Source organism: Bufo bufo, chromosome 9 (assembly GCF_905171765.1).
Source record: "Bufo bufo chromosome 9, aBufBuf1.1, whole genome shotgun sequence".
NCBI classification, from domain to species: domain Eukaryota; kingdom Metazoa; phylum Chordata; class Amphibia; order Anura; family Bufonidae; genus Bufo; species Bufo bufo.
In genome coordinates, this window is record NC_053397.1 from 211,904,133 (window position 1) to 211,928,987 (window position 24,855).

General features: G+C 45.0%; 1 protein-coding gene across 1 annotated transcript in view; it reads right to left on the bottom strand.

Annotated features, from left to right (window-relative positions):
- Positions 1–6,009: 6,009 nt before the first annotated feature.
- Positions 6,010–24,855, bottom strand: part of ST6GALNAC3 (ST6 N-acetylgalactosaminide alpha-2,6-sialyltransferase 3) — a 207,170-nt gene continuing 188,324 nt past the window's right edge. The window contains exons 4-5 of the mRNA XM_040408822.1: positions 6,492–6,599; positions 6,010–6,196 (exon numbers count right to left, since the gene is read on the bottom strand). Of these exons, the coding sequence (XP_040264756.1) occupies positions 6,010–6,196; positions 6,492–6,599 (295 nt within the window). The remainder of the gene's footprint in view (positions 6,197–6,491; positions 6,600–24,855) is intronic.

The following is a 24,855-nucleotide window of genomic DNA, read 5'->3' on the forward strand; positions in this document are numbered from 1 at the left end:
AAACTACAGTATACGGCAAAATAATGTCAGCTCACAGCTGGCAAAGAGTTACTGTTCTGCCGCATGGACTGCCAGAAGATGCGCCAAATTTTTTAACAGACCTGCACCTCTTAGAAACTTTCACGCATCTTACTCCGGGACACTTCTGATTACGACTGGTATATGAAATGCCAGATTTAATAGATCCCCCCCCCCCCCTAATGTGTCCATACTTAAAGAGGTTGTGCAGCGATCATCAATATCTGATCGGCGGGGGTCTGACCCCTGGCACTCCCGCTGAACAGCTGTTTGAAGAGAAGACGGCACTCCATTACACCGCGCGTTGTCTCCTGTTTAATGGTGCTGGTGTAGTGTAATTATAAGTGCTTGCTCTATTGAAGTGAATGGAGCGAGTACTTGTCATTACACTGCACTTTCTCCAGCTGATCGGCAGGGGTGCCGGGTGACGGCCTCCACACATCAGATATTGTTGACCTATCAGGATATATGGCCGGACAACCCCTTTAATGTAGTCACGGCTCTGAGTTGCATGCATCCAGCGGCCATAGAAGTCTATGGGACCATATTGTACCATCACATGCCTTCAATTTAGTGATATGCTTGAATGGATGCTGGATGCTAAGTATTCTACCTTAGAAGCACTGCTTCTATAGGAGACGATCTCTGCAGTGTACTGCCGTATGGAGGCATCATGTGCTTACACATCGTGTGCCCAAGGCTCTGTAGTACAGAACCATAGGGCTACACGGGCTCCGTGCTGTGCCATGTGCCTTTACATTTTTTACACTGGTGACTGAAATGAATACAAAATGTAGTATTATGAATGGGGTCTGCATCCTGTTATAAAACGACAACACCCAGCAGTGCTGTGGCAGCCTTCGTGCTGGGAGGAGTAGTTTCACAACAGGTGAAGAGCCGCAGGCTGCAGACCACAGCAGTGGAACATTACTGCTACATAGGAACGATATTAAAGGGGCTCTCCAGGACTTTAACATTGAAGACCTGACCTGTTCTTAGGATAGGCCATCACATTTTGAGCAGAGGGGGTTCGGATTTCTGGAGCACAGAGAAGGTGTCATGGCGCCCCTTGACACTAAATTTGACTTGAATGGGACAAGCTGCAGAGATCCAGGCATAGCCACCCACCTAGACGGACCTCCACGCCTGTGTGAATAATAAACTCTGGAAGTTGGACGCTCACCAATAGGATAGGCATCAATTTTAAGGTATTGGAGAACCCCTTTAAATGAAATGACCTTGAAAAAGGTATAAAATAATACAAAAGGTGAGTATTAAAAACCACCAGTGACTGGCGCCGACACATAAAAAATACACATTAAAAACGTAACATACGATATATTTGCCGTCACTGGTAAATTGTCGCTACAGCTTTCATTGTCTATAGTTCAGTACTTATTTCATTTCAAGTTTTTGCAGTTCACATGTACTAAAAAGAAAGCCGAACAGGAATTCCACAGCTTCGTGTACTGTTCTCTCAGTTTTAGTTTTTCCCTTTGTTCTTTTGTTGCCGCTGTTTGTACTGTGGCTGAGGGAATGTACGGTATCAATCACGGTATCGTGTGTGCCATCGGGGAATGGCAGGCATCACCAGAGATGCTAGGGAGGCTCGGCTCCGTCACCGCCTGCCATTGGCTGCCCCGCGCCCCCCCGACGCCGGATGTTTTCATCCGCGTGACAGGGAAGGCAGCAGTGGCCGTGTGGGCTTCAGAAGCAACGTGCGTGCCGGGGAGCCAGGTGATCACATTGTGTGTGAGGAGCCCGAGCATATGGGGGGGGGGGGGGGGGGGGGGCATTTCAGGGGTCGGATAACCGTCTCATCTCAGACATTGGTGACATATCGCTAGGATATGCAATCAATGTCAGATAGGTGCAGGTCCCACCTCTGGGACCTGCTCCAAACTATAGAATGGGCGGCCCAAAATGAAGGAGGGCGCACCGTGCAAGCGTGACCACCATTAGTGTCCCGAATATAGCTGAGCTGAAGTCTCTTAGCGGTGAATGGAGAGGTGGCTGCCCATGTTCGGTGCGCTCTCCATTCACCGCTATTGGACTTCTAAAAATAGCTGAGTGCGCTCGCTCAGTTATTTTCGGATCTCCAATAGCAGTGAATGGACAGCACTTCACACATGCAAGATGCACTCTCCTTCACTATGGGGGACCTACTTTGGACATAAGAGCAGGTCACAGGGTTGGGACCAGCACCTATCTGACATTGAGGACATATCCTAGTAATATTAGCTATCAATGACTGAGATGAGTATAACCTTTATATGCTGCAAGGTCATTTACTGTCAGAAGACATGAATAATACGGAGAACGGACCCTGGAGTCCACCACCTTAGAGACTTAGGGGGCCTTGACCACCCACCCTCACAGGAGGCGGTTTGGTGATTCTATCCTGCTGAGAAGAGGTGGAGAGGTGGCCTCACATCTTAAGACTCTATTTTGAGCCACTTTAGTGAAAAGGGCCACATACATGCATGGCCATCTCTCCTATAGGTGGCGGCAACTGAGAATCAAATTTTTACCCTGGGGTTTACACCAAATTTAAAAGGTTGTCTAGTTTTTAAATATTGATGATCACTATCAGATCAGTTAGGGGTTTGACACCCGACATCTCCACCGCAACCTCCGGCACCAGAAGCCTATACAGTGGACAGAGTCTTCTGCTTCTGCCCCTATCCACTGTTATGTTTCCGGGGCCGGCGGCTATTAAAAACAACTGATCATGGGGGTGCCGGGTGTGAGACCCCCATTGATCTGATACTCATGACCTTTCCAGAGGATAGGCCATCAATATCTAAAAGCTTGAATACCCCTTTAATCTGCAAACAGCAATGCGCTACCAGATGACTTTGCTGTATTGTAATGCAGCGTCACCTGGCGGCTGTGATATGAACAGCTCACTGGGTGGCATAAACACCTATTGGACAATTATGGCATCTCCTATGGGACAACCCCTTTAATGGTCTACTCTAAGAAGCCATCAATATTACAGTCCCGGAAAATCCCTTTGAAAGCCGCACTGTGAATGGTTGCTATGGGCAACAAGGCCCGTTTTTCTGTCAGACAGATTTGACACCTTAGGCCAGTTATGGCTAACCTCTGGCACTCCAGCTGTGGTGAAACTATGACTCCCAGCATGCTCCATTCATTTCTATAGAGTTCTTAGAACAGCCAAGCAAGTGTACATCTTGGGAGTTGTAGTTTTACCACAGCTGCAGTGTCGGAGGTTAGCCATCACAGCCCTAGGCCAATTGCATTGATTGTTTTTTTTTTTTTTTAAAGGCTATGTACACCTTTAGGGGCAATTTATTTATGATTGCATTTTACTCATTTTGGGCTAAAAATAATTTTTTCAGTTGGCCTTTATTAAAAATATTGAGCCGTTCTGTCACAAAGGGTTAACTGTTTTTCTAGCTGTGTGAATCCTTTCAATCTTCTAATAAAACTTATCTCTAAATTACTAAAAGGTTATAGACACTTATTTAAGCCACATTCTTATCTGTAAGATAAGAATTGAGCTATAATGAGTGTTTATAAGATCAGAGATAAGGAGCTCTTGAGCTAAGCTGCCTCACAGAACACAGTGACAATTCAGATCTTGCTACTAGAGAATCTCAAGGCTGTACAGAGAAAAGGGCTCAACATTTTTAATAAAGACCAATTGAAAGAAATGATTTTTTAGCTCAAAATTAGTACAATGCAATCATAAACAAATTGCCCCCAAAGGTGTACATAGCCTTTAAAATGCCAAGATTTGCCCTGTGACCACAGATGGGCACCATTCCTGTAGAAAAGACCTCACTCGATGATATTTATGATTATGACTGTATTCAATGTACAACCTTCCAAAGACAATATAAAAATCACCAGACGTAATCCACACAACCACAACATTACAGGCCAAATTGCTGAATACTAGCGGTCCTGGTTGCCCTAGCAACCAATCACAGCTCAGCTTTTATATACCAAGGGCAGGATATGAAATGAAAGCTGTGCTGTGATTGGTTGCTAGGAGCAACAAGGACGGCTTTTCATCCAGACACTTCCTTATGTGCACAAGGCTTAGAGGTATTGCGGACGTGAAGTAGATATGTATAAAAATGAGCCCCCCCCCCCCCCCAGACAAATAGCTTAAAAAAATAGATAGATATAAAAATACTTGCTCACATCATGATTTTTTTCATGCTTCATAAAAAAAATTAGAAAACTTTTTGAGTTTCTACAAAGATGAAGGTCCTTTAAAGCATCGTTATGTCAAGTATTGGTTCACAGTATCGGTGGTTATTACAGCAGTGTCGATGAGCTGAGCGGCGGGCAGGATCATGTGCCACCATGTTAGTCACGATATAGTCATGTGGACCAGCGCTCCATCTCAGGTCACATGCCAGGAAAATGTCTCATCATGACCAGCGCCAAGCATTCTTGGGACATCCTCCCGGCTTCTTGAGTGGTGAACGACATTTTTTGCCTTCTTACAGAAGAAGGAAGTATTGTGTATATTGCACAGATGTGTCACCATGTTGGATTATATTATTTGTGCTCCTAACCTGATTCCTCTGATGGCACCATGCCAGATGGGAGCAAAATGTCTCATCGCTGCCTCGCCTGATGTGTCCATTTTAAGCATTCTCCGTGAATTAACAATTCCGGGGCATATTTTCCAATAACTGTGTGGTGCCGTTCCTCTGCTATTCCTCCTGAAAATTTCTGAATAAACTGACAACTGGGCGTGTCCCTGATTGGATAATGTGTAGGGACACGCCCCAATTAATCATGCCCAGTTATCAGTTCATTCATACATTTCCAGGAGGAATAACAGAGGAACCGCACAATGCAGAGCTATACGAAAAGATGCTCCAGAATTGTAATGTCATGAAAAATAAATGCATTTAGTAAAACAGACATGTTAGGAGAGGAGACGGGTCCTCTTTAAGGAATACCCTTGGCTCGGTAAAAGGTCTACTCCGACACATTGGCCTGCTTATTGCTGCTATATGGCAAGGAGGGCAGGGTCACTGACATGTATTGCTCACTACATTTTGGGCTATTGATCAGCATTGTGTGGTGTTCATCAGTCCAGCTTGGGTAGAACACCCGGCTAAGCACTGATAAGTTAAAGTCAATGACTACCCTTGAACACTATTGTTTTTTTTTTATTTAACTAGTTCCTTTCTGATTCATTTCCTAATATATCTTTATAGTGGCTTGAGTTGTATTTTTCTGCTCCAAATCCACTGCATAAACCCAGAGATAAATGCTAAAATTTGGCTGCCTGCAGCCGCCACTAGGGGGAGCTTCCTGCATTCTGTATGTACACTGAACTCAATAATACAATAGTATGCAGAACAGTCCATAGCTCCACCTAGTGGTGGCTGCAGGTGGCCAGAATTTTACACAATCAGGGAATTTGGAGCTCTGTATCAGAAAACCAGAGCCCTAAACACTACAAAGCTATATTATGAAATGAATCAGCACAGAAAATTGAACATAAAGGAACATGGTGGGAGGGTAGCATTCCCCCATGACAGTTTTGTTGTATAAAAAAGTTGCAAACTTTGTTGCAAACCTAAATCCAGGTGTGAGTGGCATTACTACACCGACCTCACCACTCTTCCGAAAGGGGGTTGTGGCAATGGTGAGGGGCAGGGCCATATATATTTTCATTTATGACAGTTTTGTGCTCCGAGCTGGCGTTTGTTTTAATTTAGGCGCACGGACTGCTGGAGGATGCGCCAATTTATAATGAGACCTGTGCATCCTCTTAGACCAACATTTTACACTGGCCTATGATAAATTCCCCCCATGGTGAGATTATGGTCCATGATAGGAGTTGTAGTTGAGGACTCTTGGTTACTCCTTGCTCTAACGTGATATGTCCATAAAGATTTTGTAATGCTCAATATGTCCTACTCCCCCGCTCAGTATTATCTGTTGTGTTTGAGGCTCTTTGTGTGGTGATAATTCGTTGCTTGATCCGAAATCTCAAGGTAACGACCAGTCCGGGTGGCTGAACGTTATATTGTGCGTCTTCGCCCACTTGGCAAATACTCGTTTCTCGGTGATGAATCGGTGTCCTCCATACGGGGCGTTTTCATGTAGGATATACTCCTCACATTCATAGCGTCCTGGTTCGTAGTAATGATAAGGAACTTTTCGGAGGCCGTTTGACCTAAGATGATGATTGTACAAAATTAGTTGGATAAGACGGGAGGTGCGAAGACGTGGTTGTGGTCATATTCTATTCAAGTGGGGGCATGACCTTCACTCAAACCAATTTATATCATAAAACCACACTCATACGGGGCCCCTGGAGAGATGGGCGTCCATCCTCTGTTGGTCCCATCCACTGTGCTACTGAGTGGATGATTCCATTCTCCATAGGACCTGTACTGTTATCAACGGGGAAATTGGCCCATGGGTTACTGTGCCTTTAAATCATGACAATTACCCCCAAATGCTCTTACCGGCAATATGTATCATTGATCATTCCATAAACGTGGATTCCCTCACAGGCGTCCATCGCAAGAATCAAGGTGAACCAACCAGTGCTGAGATAGGATCCTGACTGGACACTGCAAGAGAAGGAAAACCGGGTCACATCCTGTGTACTGTGCACTCGTTGTACCTGTGATCATCATACTATGAAATGTGCGCCGCCCGTAACAACTAAAAGTTTTTCAGTCCAATGTTCTATGACGACTCATACATCTTTCTAGTGATCGGAGCTACGCTTTTCCGATACGGAGCTCCAAATCTGCTTCATAAACATAAAAAGATTAAAATAATGAAATTCTGATCATCTGTAGCCACCATTAGAGGGAGCTGACGAGCTCACTGAATACTATGGTATTATCTAGTAAGCTGCATGGAGAAAGCTCGTAAGCCCCCTCTTGTGGTTGCTGCAGGAAGTGGTAATTTTATATTTTACCCTACTTTTTTGTCATCTGCTGTGTTGGATATTGCAGATTCCAGACACAGCTTTGGGACTATGGATAATTTAGCTGTTTCTAAATGTTATTCCTTGGATAGGAAGTAAAGGTTACAGTATGATCCAGTATTGCAGCTGAGGATTTGGCTGACTATCTAATATGCATAGGGGGGGCACTGTCAGGAGAAAGAAGGCTTGGGCATGTTGGATTCCATTATGCCCAATTATTTTTCTTTCTGGCAGCGACTTATTCTCCTCTCCCTATAGAAACCACATGCACTCTCGGCCGAGCGTGCATGTGTATGGAAGTCAGGAGGAATAGCTGTTGGTGAACGAGCGTTTGGCAGACAGCAATGTAAGGTCTATGCACACCTATAGTCAGTTGCAAAGAAATTGTGTGAAAATAGACATGCCCTTTAATTTCAGCATGGATGCAGGCATGTGCAGAAGAACAGAGCGGAGTGTGGATTCTCTGTTCTGCGTTCCCACACAGATACAATTTGTACCTTTCCGTACGAGCGGTGAAGGGATGTTTTTCATTCCATTTTTTTTTTTTTTTTACAGTATTGCTCCAATCTACAAGTTGACTGCCGGCTGACACCCAATCTCGCCTGCGGGCTGTGGATCAGCAGGTAAGTGTAGAAAATTCTATTAGTTTCTCGACCCAGGGTTTACAACATTCATTTCAAATGGAATCAAAATCCTACAGATGAATAGGTAGACAGAAATATGTCCCCAAAACTGTCCCACTACCAATTACTGGATGGCAAGGAGAAAAAGAATCTCCTCCTCTGCCAGGCCAGGGGTGGGGGGAATACATTACAGCTGGTACATGAGACATGGAGAGGGGCGTCTGAGAGCGCCGGCTCTGACAATGAACCCACGCAGCCTGCAAGGAAATGAGGGTCCGCGGGTTAATGACTTGTTGTGGAGACAAGATGGCGAAATACAAAAGAAGGAAGATTTACAGGCGAAAATACGAGAGGAAGAAAAGATCTAATAGAATAAGATTAAGAGGATAAGAAAACCCTGCTGATGGAAATGTACGAGGCGAGGATGATACAATGGGATCTGGCGGCTTTATCCCCATCTGTGTCCTATGTACTCACTGTAGCTACAGAATGTATCTGACATGTATCTATCTATGTTTCTATCCTTTATTTATCTATCCGTCTATCTATCTAATTCTATCTATCTATCTATCATCTGTCTATCTATGTTTATATCCCATATCTATCTATAAGTCCGACTATCTAATTTTATTACCTATCTATTTAAAAATAAATGATGAGTCATTACTCCAAAATCAGTGTTGGACCCATTTATTTCCCCAGTTGCTATCTATCTATCTATCTATCTATCTATCTATCTATCTATCTAATATTTATCTAACTATCTATCTATCTATATCTATATATATACAGTCAGGTCCATAAATATTGGGACATCGACACAATTCTAACATTTTTGGCTCTATACACCACCACAATGGATTTGAAATGAGACGAACAAGATGTGCTTTACCTGCAGACCGTCAGCTTTAATTTGAGGGTATTTACATCCAAATCAGGTGAACGGTGCAGGAATTACAACAGTTTGCATATGTGCCTCCCACTTGTTAAGGGACCAAAAGTAATGGGACACAATAATAATCATAAATCAAACTTTCACTTTTCAATACTTGGTTGCAAATCCTTTGCAGTCAATCACAGCCTGAAGTCTGGAACGCATAGACATCACCAGACGCTGGGTTTCATCCCTGGTGATGATCTGCCAGGCCTCTACTGCAACTGTCCTCAGTTCCTGCTTGTTCTTGGGGCATTTTCCCTTCAGTTTTGTCTTCAGCAGGTGAAATGCTCAATCGGATTCAGGTCCGGTGATTGACTTGGCCATTGCAGAACATTCCACTTCTTTCCCTTAAAAAACTCTTTGGTTGCTTTTGCAGTTTGCTTTGGGTCATTGTCCATCTGCACTGTGAAGAGCCGTCCAATGAGTTCTGAAGCATTTGGCTGAATATGAGCAGATAATATTGCCCGAAACACTTCAGAATTCATCCTGCTGCTTTTGTCAGCAGTCACATCATCAATAAATACAAGAGAACCAGTTCCATTGGCAGCCATACATGCCCACGCCATGACACTACCACCACCATGCTTCACTGATGAGGTGGTATGCTTAGGATCATGAGCAGTCCCTTTCCTTCTCCATACTCTTCTCTTCCCATCGCTCTGGTACAAGTTGATCTTGGTCTCATCTGTCCATAGGATGTTGTTCCAGAACTGTGAAGGCTTTTTTAGATGTCGTTTGGCAAACTCTAATCTGGCCTTCCTGTTGTTGAGGCTCACCAATGGTTGACATCTTGTGGTGAACCCTCTGTATTCACTCTGGTGAAGTCTTCTCTTGATTGCTGACTTTGACACACATACACCTACCTCCTGGAGAGTGTTCTTGATCTGGCCAACTGTTGTGAAGGGTGTTTTCTTCACCAGGGAAAGAAAGAATTCTTCGGTCATCCACCACAGTTGTTTTCCGTGGTCTTCCGGGTCTTTTGGTGTTACTGAGCTCACGGTGCATTCCTTCTTTTTAAGAATGTTCCAAACAGTTGTTTTGGCCAGGCCTAATGTTTTTGCTATCTCTCTGATGGGTTTGTTGTGTTTTTTCAGCCTAATGATGGCTTGCTTCACTGATGGTGACAGCTCTTTGGATCTCATCTTGAGAGTTGACAGCAACAGATTCCAAATGCAAATAGCAGACTGGAAATGAACTCTGGACCTTTTATCTGCTCATTGTAATTGGGATAATGAGGGAATAACACACACCTGGCCATGGCACAGCTGAGAAGCCAATTGTCCCATTACTTTTGGCCCCTTAACAAGTGGGAGGCACATATGGAAACTGCTGTAATTCCTGCACCGTTCATCTGATTTGGATGTAAATACCCTCAAATTAAAGCTGACAGTCTGCAGGTACAGCACATCTTGTTCGTTTCATTTCAAATCCATTGTGGTGGTGTATAAAGCCAGAAATGTTCTACCAGAGGATCCTCCGGTGGGGCACAAAGGTCCAGAAGAAAAATACATTTTGGACCTTCCTTTGCAGACAGTCACTCGCCACTAGGGTCTATTTCTTTCAATCAAAATCTATTAGAATTTATTGATGATATGGGGGTTTGAACCCGAGAATAATTTAATCTGGTGGGTCCAAGGATCCCCAGTCCGACACTGGCTTTTTTTTTGTAGAACCACTACTCCCGGCATCTATTACTCACAATTTCACGGTAGAGAATGCGAGGATAAGAAATTCTATGCTGGATGTGTAGCCGCAGGCAGCATATCTCTGGCTTCTGTTACTGCAGGCGGTAATATCCTGCTCTATATGTCTGCATTACGTTCTCTGCCGTTTCTATTCATCATTTCAGTCAAGAGGGCCGCTACACACAATCATGTAATATATATGCATAAGGATATAGCTATGTGCACATACAGCTCGTGCAATGTCACTGGGGCTGTGTACAGTGTAGCAGCGTGCGGCCCGACCCCTGTGTGCGGTGATAGGGAATGATTCATTGCACCGCACTTTACAGTATTACTGCCTCAGTCACTTACAGAGCATTTCCAATCCAATAGAAAAATATGGTCCAATAGGAATTCCCAATAAAACCCAAATGTATTTCATGTGGATTAGAACAAGTCCAACGTGGTACCTCACAGTACTCTCTTACGCTTTTCAGATTCCTCAGTATTCAAACTGTGAATGAAAAAACCTTTCCTTGAAACCATTACACATGCTGTGACACAGCCATACAATGCATTCCGCCTAGCGAGAGGGCGGGGCATGGTACCAAAGTAAGGACTCCTGGGTCAAGCACCCTCCCCCCCCTCCGTCCCCTTGGGATCAGTATTTCCCATAGTGTTTCTTTAAAAGTGCATCCACACCAGATGGATTTGCTGCGCTAACTTATGACAAGGAAATCGCAAGAGAAATCCACTTTCTGCAAATTTTCCTGTGTATTTTGACTTTAGTTAGTCAGTAGAGAAAATCAGCAATAACTCCCTGGACAATATGCAAAATTAACATTACGTAGATTCAAAAATCAGAACGGCAGGTCAATTTTGTAAAAGTCTTATTTACCTGCCTGCTTCTGTATTCTGCTGTGGATTTTTCCGGCACAAATTTGCAGGAAAAATCGGCAATTCCGACCACTGCCACCGTAGGCTCAGTCATCTCTACTATATCCAGGGGGCGACCATCTATTAAGGCAACTTGTCAACTTCTGAAACTTTTTAAGGCGCTGCCCTGTTGGCGCTGTGCTCAACCCCGATTTGAGTGCCCTCCTCCCCCTTTTGATTTGCGCCTCGCCCCCTCAAGGTACTTTGGGCGCCAAGTCTGTACCTGATGATGCTGAATCCCACTGGCACTTACAGTTACAGTACACAGAGGGCTGTTTTCTCCTTACTCCATGTGCAGTACCCCAGAGCTGGGGGTACATGCAAATTGTTTTGTTCTCTAATGTTTGTCACCTTAATTAATTTCATTTATTGTGATTCAAGGTCATGATTACCCAGTATGGTTATGGATGGCAGTGACAGAGTTAACCAACTCTGGCACAGCCCGTACAAGAAGCTTGCATGTGCCCTAGGCTCAGTCTAGTTAGTTCTAGTCTGGAGTTAGCAGAGCACAGAAGCAATTCCATGTGCTCCAATCCTCACAAGACTGGATTAAAGTTGGAGAGAATCACCATCTCTGAAGCTTATCTAGGAGGAAGACCTCACCATTTTTTCAGTACCCAAGAAAGTAAAAGAGAAAGAGACAAGAAGGTCCAGAAATGGCTGAGCATAGGAGTCAGACAGAAAGGTATATGCTGAAGAAAGCTATTAGACTTTACTGCAGTGAGGGGAATACTGCAAGACACCCTTCACACTTCGACACAACCTGGCCAATTGTATCTCAAGCCTGTACCTGGGCCTGGTTACTGACTCCAACACCATTTGCTGGCCACAGTTTCAACATTTCCTGCCTAGCACTCACACCAAAAACCACAAAACCAAGGGCACCCCAACTACCATGAGGCAGAAGCCCCAACATCAGGGTGTGCCCCAAGGGAAGAAAATGTGTGCCCTCCTTTCACTGGGGAGTGATGGTGTGAGGATTGCCACTGTGATAGAAATTTTCAGCTAGCGCCACTACCACTCCTTTCCTCCACTTCAGCTTCTCAGGGACTTGTGTCACATACTGGATGTGGGGGATTTGGTAACACTTCTGGGAGTCTGGAAGGTCTCCCCTTTTTCAGGATGTTCTAGGAGAGTTGGCAAGTATGTTTTTAAGTCTAGTCACCTCTGTCGCCTACAGAAGGTGGAGGTAAACTCCGCCATTCATGGGCCGGTACTGAGTGCATGCCCCCCCAGGCTAAAATTTGCCTGCCAGACACACACTACATCTGTACTCATACTATACTGAAGCAAAACTCCAGTCTCAGCACAAACAGCCGGCATGTCTCTTCAGCCTGTACAAAATCTGCTCTGTTAACTTGTCTCAAGATGTCACAGCGCAATAAATCTTCATTAGATGATTCTCTCCGGAGCCCGGTTGCATCTGCTTGTATGCACTGTGGTCAAATAAAATCTGCCATTACCATAATGATAGGTAAGCGGAGATGTACACAACACTGGAGGCATTAACTGTTCTGGTGCTGGAAATTCTTGACCATCAAGGTAGAGGTTTTGCTCCTCAGTGCTATTGCAACTCTGACCCTGGCTTTAGTTTAGATTTGTCTCTTGGTACCTGTTGTTCTGCTCCTGGTTTTGACCTGTGGCCCAACCTCTGACTATGTTTCTTATCTTCTGGTTTCTTGCATCCTGACTGCTTTCCTGGTTACATTTTCTGGCTATGTTCCTGACTATCCCTACAGCTTCATCAGCACTCCTGTCGCCAGTTATGACTACTCTAGGGACCGCAACCAGAGAATCTGACCAGAAAAGCTCATACCGGCTTGCAGGTGCAAACATCGATGAATAGGGACCACACACCCCTGTCTAGTCAGTATCCAAACAGTTATGGCTGCGTTATGTAAGAAATGTCCCATCTGGTGTCAGTTGTCATAATCCGATCCTTATTGTGTGCCAAGCTGTATGCTAATTTGATGTGTGGTAACATAACTGGCGCCGATTCTCATATCCTGATCCTTAAATAGGTTATCCCATGATTAATTTAAAATATGAAAATCAGACATCATATAGAACATGACAATCTCTTTCTAACAAAGCCAGAACCAGCCCTGTACCTCACATAGGTCCAGAGATCTCCACATTCACTGCTCTAATTGCTCTGCTAAATTGATATCAAGCTGGCAGCTCAGGGGGCTTGTCTTTTTTGCTGCAGCTTACGGGATGTGTCCTGTCTGCTGAAGATCTCTCCCTATCACAGCTCAGGAGGCAGTTGAAGGATGGAACTAACCTCAGTGAGGTGGACAGAGAAGAAAAAGAACAAACAGCAGGTGGCGCTATACAGAGACATTTTATTGAATAACTCAGCGGCTATACTAAATTTTCCAATTATATGCAATTGCAAAAGTATTCAGATCCAGGTGCTGGTTTGAAAACGGTCTACTTAGTTGTATGCAAAGTCGATGTGTGGTGATATACCTGGTGCCAATTCTTATAGCCTGACCCTTATTGTGTCTCCAGTTATATGTGTGGGGACATCTGGTGTCGATTTTCATTTGCATATTGCTCATCTAGTGAACCTCATATGCATATACTGCTGCCAGCAAGAACTAAGTTGCTATTTTCATTATTATTTTCATTATTTTTTGGGATAAATTTTTAAATATTTTTTTAAATTTTTTTTTTTATAATTTTTATAATTTATAATTTTTATTATTTTTAGCATTTTCATTTTATTACCATTATCATAAACCCTAAAATTGTGAATATTGAGTGTATTATTGGCCTATAGCACATATGGTATGATGGTTTCCAGTCTGATATTCTGGCTCTCAGACCAGTCCCATGTTACAATCCTGATAGACTGATAAGTAAATTTACTTTTCCTCCTATATCTCCGTTATTTCACTCCTGTTCTTGCTTGCACATCCCCCTGTAAAGTTTAACTGCATGGCTGTGACTTCAGGAAACCATTATGGGCTCTTCTGGAGAAGGTTTATTGATATACCCTTTCTTCTGTCAATTTCCATCACAATCATGGCTCCGGGCCCAGCTAAAGCTTGGCTGTATTTACTTAGTTATATGAATCACAGCAAACGGCAAGATATATTTGCTCTCGGCTGCTCCACTCTCTGTAGTATCTATCTGAGCAGCACACCATTGACTTAAGACTGCCATTCATCATACTTTAGAACAGTGATCCCCAGCCTTTGGTGCTCTAGCCTTAACGGGCTCAGGCTGGGAGTTGTAGTACTGCAACAGCTGGAGTGCTACAGGTCAGAGAAAGTCAACTATCAGTGATGATCACATTTCCTGCACATTATCTACTATACAGAGCAGCCTGTTGTCTGTCTATAAAGCAGCAAACTTAGAGGCGTTGGACACCTTTGACATAAAAATAATATTTCTACATATGTTTACCTTGAGTTGAACAGAGTTTCAGGCTTCTTCATTTCCGAGTTTCAGACTTTCTCATGTGGATGCTTCTGGCTGTCAGGTCTGTGTGTCCAGAATGCTACTGTCTTCACTAGCCCTTGTTCCTGGACGGATTCCCTCTTCATGAGGGGATATCATCTCTGTTGTACTGACAGTCACTGATGCTGAAGAGTGTAATTCCTCTCCCCCCTGCAGAGCTTTATTTCTACATTATCACACAGCCAGGGGTGGGATTCCCTACTCAACGGCGGACATGCGGTGTCACGACACATGTTAACATATATACACACATACACCTAAATACACCATATACATGGTACACATACACAAATACACTATATATACCCTACACATACATACCACCAAACTAAGGAGATAAACTATCATCTGTGCGCGAAGCAATGGAAGTGAACATTTCCAGCTGCCCTGCCACCGCCAGAGCACCGGATCGGGACTCAGCCGGTTACGCGGTTCTCCAATTCAGTTGTAATTTTAACAACCGGATCTGGAGAACTGGAGGGAACTGGCTGAATCCCATGCCTGGTCACAACCTACTGTATATGTACCCCCAGCAAACTGCCTTTTGTGTTCATTTCTCCCTATCTAATCTACTCTCTCTTAAAAATTTGATAATTCCTGCCCCCTCCCCTCTCTAAACATGGCTCAACCATGTAAAACATCTTCCCCCTACCTGCTGTAAAACTGAGATAAGGGATGGCGAGAGCAGGGGGATAGGAGCAGTTATCAGATGGATTTAGGTGTAGGTGTTATGCAGAGTAAAAGGCGATCTGCAAAAATATACTCCAGTTTTCAAACCAGCTCCTGGATCTGAATAGTTTTGTAATTTCTTGTAATTAAAAATTTAGCATAGCCACTGAGCTATTCAATAAAATGTATCTGTATAGCGCCACCTGATGTTTGTTTGTTTCTTTTTTTTTTCTGTCCACCTCACTCAGGTGGACACATATGCTTAGTTCCTTCCTTCACCCACCTTCTGAGCTGTGATAGGGAGAGAGCTGCCGCAGAAAGGACCCCTCCCTTGAGCTGTGATAGGGAGAGAGCTGCCGCAGAAAGGACCCCTCCCTTGAGCTGTGATAGGGAGAGAGCTGCCGCAGAAAGGACCCCTCCCCTGAGCTGTGATAGGGAGAGAGCTGCCGCAGAAAGGACCCCTCCCCTGAGCTGGATATGCCCCTTGAGCGACCAGCTCAACATAAATCTGGAAGAGCAACTAAAACAACGAATGGGGAAATCTCTGGATCCATATGAGGTACAGGGCTGGTTTGAGCTTTGTTAGAAAGAGATTGTCATATACTATATGATGTCTGATTTTCATTTTCTTACATTAATCATGGGATATCCCCATTTGAACAAGTACCTGTTCATCATGAAAGCCTAAGCAGACTACTCCTGTACTGAACTGATGTCCACGGCTGCAGCCAAGAAGCGCACCACAGCTCCAATGAGCATGAAAAGGTTGCAGATGCTAAAGGAAGCCTGCAGAGTTTGTAAGAGAAGAGGGAGTATCTCTGCTAGTTACCACTGTGAGAGTGACGGCCGGTGAAGAGTCTCATACCCACATAAGAGTTAAAGAGGAGAGGCTGCAGTCCCGGCCTGAGGGTCACAGAGAGTGTGGCAGGAAAGAGAGTCTTCCTCCCACAAGCATGCCACTGTAAAGGAGATGGGAGATCTCTGGCTGAGAGGGTCCAGTATCTGAGTGAGTCAAGTTGCTGTGGTGGAAGAGTGAACATTGGTGACGATGAGAGGTACTGTGCAAAAATTTAGTACAACCAGCTGCAAGACAGAAGTTGGCAGGAACCTGTATGCAATGTGACAGAGTGGGAGCAGGCCATAATCTGGACCCAGAGAAGTCAGAGAGGAGTTTCAAGTCAAATGTGAGAGAATATTGCCCCTGTAACAGAAAGGTCCCCCATGGGAGAAATGTGCCTTTAATAGACTGTAGTATAACATCCAAGCATAATGTACTTAAAATTGCATATCGTACAGTAAGGTTATGGTGCTGCATTTTGGCGTAGTCGGCAGGATGGTACATATGGAGCAGCAGCAGACAATGGACTATTATCCGAGCCTAGTTCCAAGAGCTGCACCCTCTGAAAACACCTTCTGCTCTGGAACAATGCACATGTTCAGAGGCTTTGGTTATGCTTGCACTTAAAGGGGTTGTCTGGGCTTTTTCTATTGATGACCTATCCTCTGAATAAGTCATTAATATCAGATCGGCGAGGGTCCGACACCCTGAACCCCCGCCGACAGCTGAAGAAGGAGTCGGCACACACAGTGACACGGCACGTCTCCCTTCCTGTCCGCTGCTGATGTCCATAGACATACAGCAGTGGACAGATAGAGAGAATGGAGACAGCACGTGCACAGTAAGCAGACTGCGAACTGCTGAACATAAGTATTTGAACACCTGAGAAACAGCAAGAATTCTGGCTCTCAAAGACCTGTTACTGTCCCTTTAAAAAGTCCACCTCTACTCCACTCATTAGTCTAACTTAGTAGCACCTGTCTGAGCTCTTTAAAGACCCCTGTCCACCCCACAGTCAGTCAGATGCCAACTACTACCATGGGCAAGATCAAAGAGCTGTCAAAAGACACCAGAGACAAAAATGTGGACCTCCACAAGGCTGGGAAGGGCTACGGGGCAATTGCCAACCAGCTTGGTGAAAATAGATCAACTGTTGGGGCAATTGTTAGAAAATGGAAGAGGCTAAAGACGACTGTCAGTCTACTCGGACTGGGGTTCCATGCAAGATCTCACCTCGTGGGGTATCACTGATGATAAGAAAGGTGAGTAATCAGCCCAGAACTACAAGGGAGGAGCTGGTCAATGACATTAGGAGAGCTGGGACCACAGTTTCAAAGGGCACTGTCGGTAGAACACCACGCCGTCATTAGGGATCGACCGATATTGATTTTTTAGGGCCGATACTGATAATTTGTGAACTTTCAGGCCGATAGCCGATAATTTATACCGATATTCTGTGAAATTTCATTTTTGAAAAAAAAAAATCCTACACAAATCTGCTGAAAATGAATATTTTTATTGTTAATGTATAGTTTTTTTTGTAAATCTTTCTTTTTTATTTATACTTAATATTTTGGTGTTTTTTTTTAACTAACTTTTAGCCCCCTTAGGGACTAGAACCCTTGTCCTATTCACCCTGATAGATCTCTGAGAAACAGCAAGAATTCTGGCTCTCAAAGACCTGTTACTGTCCCTTTAAAAAGTCCACCTCTACTCCACTCATTAATCTAACTTAGTAGCACCTGTCTGAGCTCTTTAAAGACCCCTGTCCACCCCACAGTCAGTCAAATGCCAACTACTACCACAAGCATGAGAGATTTATGTTCATTGGTGGCGCAGTGGGGGTGGGGGGCGCACTGCGCCACCAATGTTTAATACTGGGGGGCTTGGGGGGGGGGCGCACTGCGCCACCAATGAACATAAATCTCTCATTTATTCATATACAGGAGGCGGGAGCTGGCTGCAGAATCACATAGCCGGCTCCCGACCTCTATGAGAGGTAGCTGCGATCCGCGGCACCTGAGAGGTTAACTACCGCTGATCTCAGCTACCGCTCATAGAGGTCGGGAGCCGGCTAGGTGATTCTGCAGCCAGCTTCCGCCTCCTGTTCAATTTGAATGAATGAGTAAGTTAACATCATTGGTGGCGCAGTGGCCAAAGCCCCTCCCCTCCTCTTCCCATCTGTCTCTTCATTGGCGGCAGCAGCATCACAGGGGGAGGGAGACACTGCTTCCTTCTCCCCTGTGCTGCTGAGGGAACACAGAGAGCGCTGAGAGCAGCGCGATCTGTGTTCCCCATACGTTATCGGAATATCGGCAAAATAGATGCCGATACGGATAACTGTCAAAATCCTGAATATCGGCCGATAATATCGGTAAAACCGATAATCGGTCGATCCCTAGCCGTCATGGTTTCAAATCATGCATTGCACGGAAGGTTCCCCTGCTCAAGTCATCACATGTCCAGGCCCGTCGGAAGTTTGCCAATGACCATCTGGATGATCCAGAGGAGGCCTGGGAGAAAGTCATGTGGTCAGATGAGACCAAAGGAGAACTTTTTGGTCTAAACTTCACTCGTCGTGTTTGGAGGATAAAGAAGGATGAGTTGCATCCCAAGAACACCATCCCTACTGTGAAGCATGGGGAAGGGGGTAACATCATGCTTTGGGGGTGCTTTTCTGCGAAGGGGACAGGACGACTGCACTGTATTAAGGAGAGGATGAATGGGGCCATTTATTGTGAGATTTTGAGCAACAACCTCCTTCCCTCAGTCAGAGCATTGAAGATGGGTCGTGGCTGGGTCTTCCAACATGACAACGACCCGAAGCACACAGCCAGGATAACCAAGGAGTAGCTCCGTAAGAAGCATATCAAGGTTCTGGAGTGGCCTAGCCAGTCTCCAGACCTAAATCCAATAGAACATCTTTGGAGGGAGCTGAAACTCTGTGTTGCTCAGCGACAGCCCCGAAAACTGACAGATCTAGAGGAGATCTGTGTGGAGGAGTGGGCCAAAATCCCTGCTGCAGTGTGTGCAAACCTGGTCAAGAACTACAGGAGACGTTTGACCTATGGACTTGCAAAAAAAGGCTTCTGCACCAAATATTAACACTGATTTTCTCAGGTGTTCAAATACTTATGTTCAGCAGTGCAAGGCAAATAAATTCTTAAAAAATCATACAATGTGATTTCCTGATTTTTTTATTTTTTTATTCTGTCTCTCAGAGTGGGAATGCACCTACAATGTGAATTTCAGACCCCTCCATGATTTCTAAGTGGGAAACTTGCAAAATCGCAGGGTGTTCAAATACTTCTGTTCCTCGCTGTATTTCTGTTGGTCATCAATAGAAAAAGCCTGGACAACCCCTTTAAGCTTCTCCCACAATCATTTTGTTTTCAAAGTCTACGATGATTATCAAAGTTTGTTATGTTGTGTCAGAAATATCTGTAGAAGGAATAAACATCGACTGACGATTTTCTGTTTTAGGGTACTTTCACACTTGCGTTTTTCTTTTCCGGCATAGAGTTCCGTCACAGGGGCTCTATACCGGAAAAGAACTGATCAGTTTTATCCCCATGCATTCTGAATGGAGAGTAATCCGTTCAGGATGCATCAGGATGTCTTCAGTTCAGTCGTTTTGACTGATCAGGCAAAAGAGAAAACCGCAGCATGCTACGGTTTTATCTCCGGCGAAAAAAACTGAAGACTTGCCTGAATGCCGGATCCGTTTTTGCCGGATGACACCGGAAAGACGGATCCGGCATTTCAATGCATTTTTTCGACAGATCAGGCATTTTTAAGACTGATCAGGATCCTGATCAGTCTTACTAATGCCATCAGTTGGCATACGTTTTGCCTGATCCGGCAGGCAGTTCCGGCAACGGAACTGCTTGCCGGATCTCTCTGCCGCAAGTGTGAAAGAACCCTTATAGACGCTGGCATTAATTGTAGCACTTTCTCCTTTAAATACATAGAAGATAAGGTGTGCAAATTTTTCATTTCCTCCCCATATAGTTTGCATAGAAGCTTCACAAATCATGGTGTCTACCAGTGAAATATAACACTAATCAAAATAACTCAATATTACACATTAAATGCTAATGCAACTACTTATTCACTGACACTTCCAGGGAGAAAATGGATTCAGCAGAACAGGTAAAATACGATCTTCAGCACTAGGAAAAACTGAACAATAAATAAAGGGGAAACATCGCGGAGAACACATTAATCTTCCTTCACCGTCTCCAATGATAAATGTGATAAGGATCGTTTACAAACTGGGAAAAGTGCTGATCTAACCAGCGCTGCTCGTCTCTTCATCCTAAGTGGTAGTGGAGACAGGGGTTGAAGGGCAAGTCCACTAGGGTCAAAAAAATCTCATATCAGGCCTCCTTCTGTTAGGTTGTTAAGTTATATCCCTATCGGAAAGCTGTGTGACAACCAAGATGGCGGCTAGTAGAAGAATGTCACCCAGATGTGTCAGAAACCTGAATGTCAAATATATATATATATGTAATAATATAAAAGGGGAGATAACGAGGCAGTTTAGTCATTGATAAATCTAGTACAGAACATCATGGAAGCTTTAGTAGTAGCTATAGGATATAGATAGATAGATAGATAGATAGATAGATAGATAGATAGATAGATAGCAGATATATGGATGGACAGATAGATAGATGGATGCATGCATACAATGATAGATAGATAGAAGGTAATTTATCAAACTGGTGTAAAGTAGAATTGGCTTAGTTGCCCATAGCAACCAATCAGATTCCACCTTTCATTTTGGACAACTCCTTTGGAAAATGAAAGGTGGAATCTGATTGGTTGTTATGGGCAACTAGGCCAGTTCTACCTTACACCAGTTTGATAAATTACCCTAATAGATAGATAGATAGATAGATAGATAGATATGAGATAGATAGATAGATAATAGATAGATAGATTGATAGATAGATAGATAGATAGATAGATAGATAGATAGACAGGAGATAAGTGATAGATGGCAGATCTGGAGATACTATTTCTCCGGTCTAGCGGTCGGCGTGAGACATTTTTATACAAGGTTAGATAACCCCTCAGTATCGGGCATTCTTCCCCGCTTCCTCTCTGTGACGCACGCGGTCACTGGTTACCAATCCGCCGCACGCAGGCCCGTCAGCTATATCCCCTGGCGACGCTCATTTTGCCTAATGATCAGTCGGTGAGTTTTACACAAACATCTTTTATTTGATTTCCTCACAATTCCCATAACCAGAATTTGCTGTTCCTGGACAGGTAAACACATCACATTCTATTATGTGCAGAGAAACCAAATTATAATAGGAAAATAATGTCAATTTTCCCCGGGGAGCAAAATGCCAGATCTGAGAAAACTCAGCAACGTTTCATTCTAAGTTCAGCTTTAACAAGTCATGAAAACCTGATTTTACTCAGCATTAGGGCTCATTCAGACGGCCGTATTCATTTTAATGGGGCTGCAAAAGATGCGGACAGCACACCGTGTGCTGTCCGCATCCGTGATTCTGTTATGCAGCTCCGCGGAAAAGATAGAGCTTGTCCTAGTCTTATCCGCAATTGCAGACAAGAATAGGCATTTTCTATTAGGGTTGCGGCCAAGTGCGGTCCGCAAATTGCGGAACGCACACAGTCAGTTTCTGTGTTTTGCGGATCTGCAATTTGTGGATCCGCAAAGCACTATGGCCATCTGAATGGGCCTTAATCCAGAAATGATTCCCTGACAAGCAGGCCTCATGAGAGGAGCATTATCTGCCTCAGGGCTCATGCACACGGCCGTTGCCCGGTGGTGGCCGTATTGCGGCCCGCATACAGCAGGTCCACAATACACGGGCACCGGCCGTGTACACCCTGTGTGCACCCCGCATCACGAATGAGGACCCATTCACTTGAATGGGTTCGCAATTCGGGAGATGCGGTGCGGAACGGAGGCACGGATCGGAAGCCCACAGAAGCACTACGGGGTGCTTCCATGGGTTTTCTGTCCATGCCTCCGCACCACAAAAAAGTAGTGCATGCACTACTTTTTTGCGGTGTGGACCGTCGGATGCGTATCACGGACCCCATTCAATGGGTCCGTGATCTGCATGAGGCTTCCCCAGAGTTGGTGCCCATGCATTGCGGACCGCAGCATGGGCCCAGCCAGCACGCAGTTGTGTGCATGAGCCCTCACCCGGTCATCTGCTACGGAGGTCTTCAAGCCCCTGGGGCCACTGCTCTATTTTCTACTACTGAATTCGAGGAAATTGTGGGGTATGTGATGACGCTGCTCGATTCTCTGTTCAGGTGTGTGAATACATAGGTTACATGCAAGGTAGATCCAATCACTGCTGGTGAGAGATTGCAGTAAGGCAGTCATATTGTGTAGATAGACATGCATGTACTACCTACCTGAGCAACCACGAGGCCGAACAGCAGAGGTCGGAGGAGGTATCCAACTTCAAGTGTAACATCCCGGAGTGGTATTACCACTCCTACACCCTGCTACTATCTTTAATGGTCTAACCTAAATGCCATCTTATGTATTGTCCAGGTCCTCTACACTGTGCATTTCTAATCTTGTTATGTAACTGTTTATTACATGTAATGTGCCTGGTTCACCAGCAGATGGCAGTGCAAATGGCAGAGTTATAGTTAGAGAGAATGGAACTTACCATTCCATTCTCCCCCCTTCGGGCAGAAGTGGACCAGTCCTGTGTGCAGTTAGTTTGAGTTCTAGTTCTAAGCTAGACAGGAGGAGTGTGAGCAGGGGTATGCTCAGGCGTGCCTACGCCATCCAGAGCGCCCTAAGCTCTGCTGTCCATGACGAAACATGTCTGGAAGCCATAGGGGCCAGAGGAACAGTTCTTCGGCCACCATAAGAGAAATCTGCAAGAGGAAGAGTTCTTCGGCTGAAGAGAAGTGTAGTGTCCCACTAGGTAAATGTGGGCACTACACAAGGGTCAATTGGGCCACGTTGTTCTCCACCTCCTGTGGGACAGTGGCAGTGTATGTCACAGTACCTTTTAATGCATTTTAATATGTATTTATGTGTATTTTCCTCTGATATGTGTAGCAGGCCTATTAGGGTGTAGTTCAGCATTCTAGGCACTAGAGGGAGCTAGGGAACCCCTAGTATATATATTTAGACCCAGGCAGGGAGGGGCAGTCTAGAGTCTGTGGAGTGTGGAGTGTAGAGTCAGAGGCCAGTGGACACTTTAGCCAGAGTGGGGCTGAGGTGCAGGCTCTGACATGCAACTAGACAGGCCAGGTTTATAGTTGACACCAGGGGCTAGTGAGTGTGGATCAGCCTGCCTGAGGAGATTGAGCCAGAGCTAGCTCAGAAGATTTGTCACCAGGGGAAGAGTTTCCTCCTGAGAAACCAAGTTTCCATAAGCAGAGCCAGTATTCCAGCTAGACAAGTAAGCTGAAGGGCAGAAGGATTCACCCAAAGCAAGGGTATATACCTGAGGAAGTTTCCTACCAAGGATAAAGCCAGCATTAGGGCATCCGGGCCTTGGGATATCAACAGACAGGAGTTCTGAGGAACGGTGTACAGTATTTCTGAGGAGAAGGTACAGCCTGATCTGTGAGTGAGTTTAACCCTCTGAGTATCTTGCAAAGAACATTGTTGCCTGCCATTTATGTAAAAGCCTGCTTGTGATGTGATCCTGCTATATGGAACTGAACTTACCAAAGACTGTACAAAGTTATCCGTTTTCCAGTAAAGAAAGTTTGGTTCATCATAACAATGTGTTCCTCACTTATTACTCCTACCACTATCATCAACCGGTGTGCCACCGTTACAGGCACTGGCGTCACGAACCTTAAAGGGACCTTGCCCTAGGCACATTAAACATCTGCAACATCCAGGGCACCTCACCCATCATCAGGCCTGGTCTCTATATACAGAGAGTGCCCCAGAGGTCTCCTTTGCCAGCCTCTTTATCACTGCTATACGCTTGCCCAGGGTCTCCCTACAAACTGTGAGTAACCCTCGTATGCATATTAAACGTGACCTCACATCGCAATACCCTGCAGGGCTGCGTACTGCAGAAGTTTTACTGAGTTTCAGGATGGGGAATAACAGTCGACGGCACCCCATCCAAGGATACCAGAGCAGATCAGAAAAACAGAAACCAGACTAAGGGCTCTTTCACACTTGCGTTCTTTTCTTCCGGCATAGAGTTCCGTCGTCGGGGCTCTATGCCGGAAGAATCCTGATCAGTTTTATCCTAATGCATTCTGAATGGAGTGAAATCCGTTCAGGATGCATCAGGATGTCTTCAGTTCCGGAACGGAACGTTTTTTGGCCGGAGAAAATACCGCAGCATGCTGCGCTTTTTGCTCCGGCCAAAAATCCTGAAGACTTGCCGCAAGGCCGGATCCGGAATTAATGCCCATTGAAAGGCATTGATCCGGATCCGGCCTTAAGCTAAACGTCATTTCGGCGCATTGCCGGATCCGACGTTTAGCTTTTTCTGAATGGTTACCATGGCTGCCGGGACGCTAAAGTCCTGTTTGCCATGGTAAAGTGTAGCGGGGAGCGGGGGAGCAGTATACTTACCGTCCGTGCGGCTCCCGGGGCGCTCCAGAGTGACGTCAGGGCGCCCCAAGCGCATGGATCACGTGATCGCATGGCACGTCATCCATGCGCATGGGACGCTCTGACGTCATTCTGGAGCGCCCCGGGAGCCGCACGGACTGTAAGTATACCGCTCCCCCGCTCCCACTATGGCAACCAGGACTTTAATAGCGTC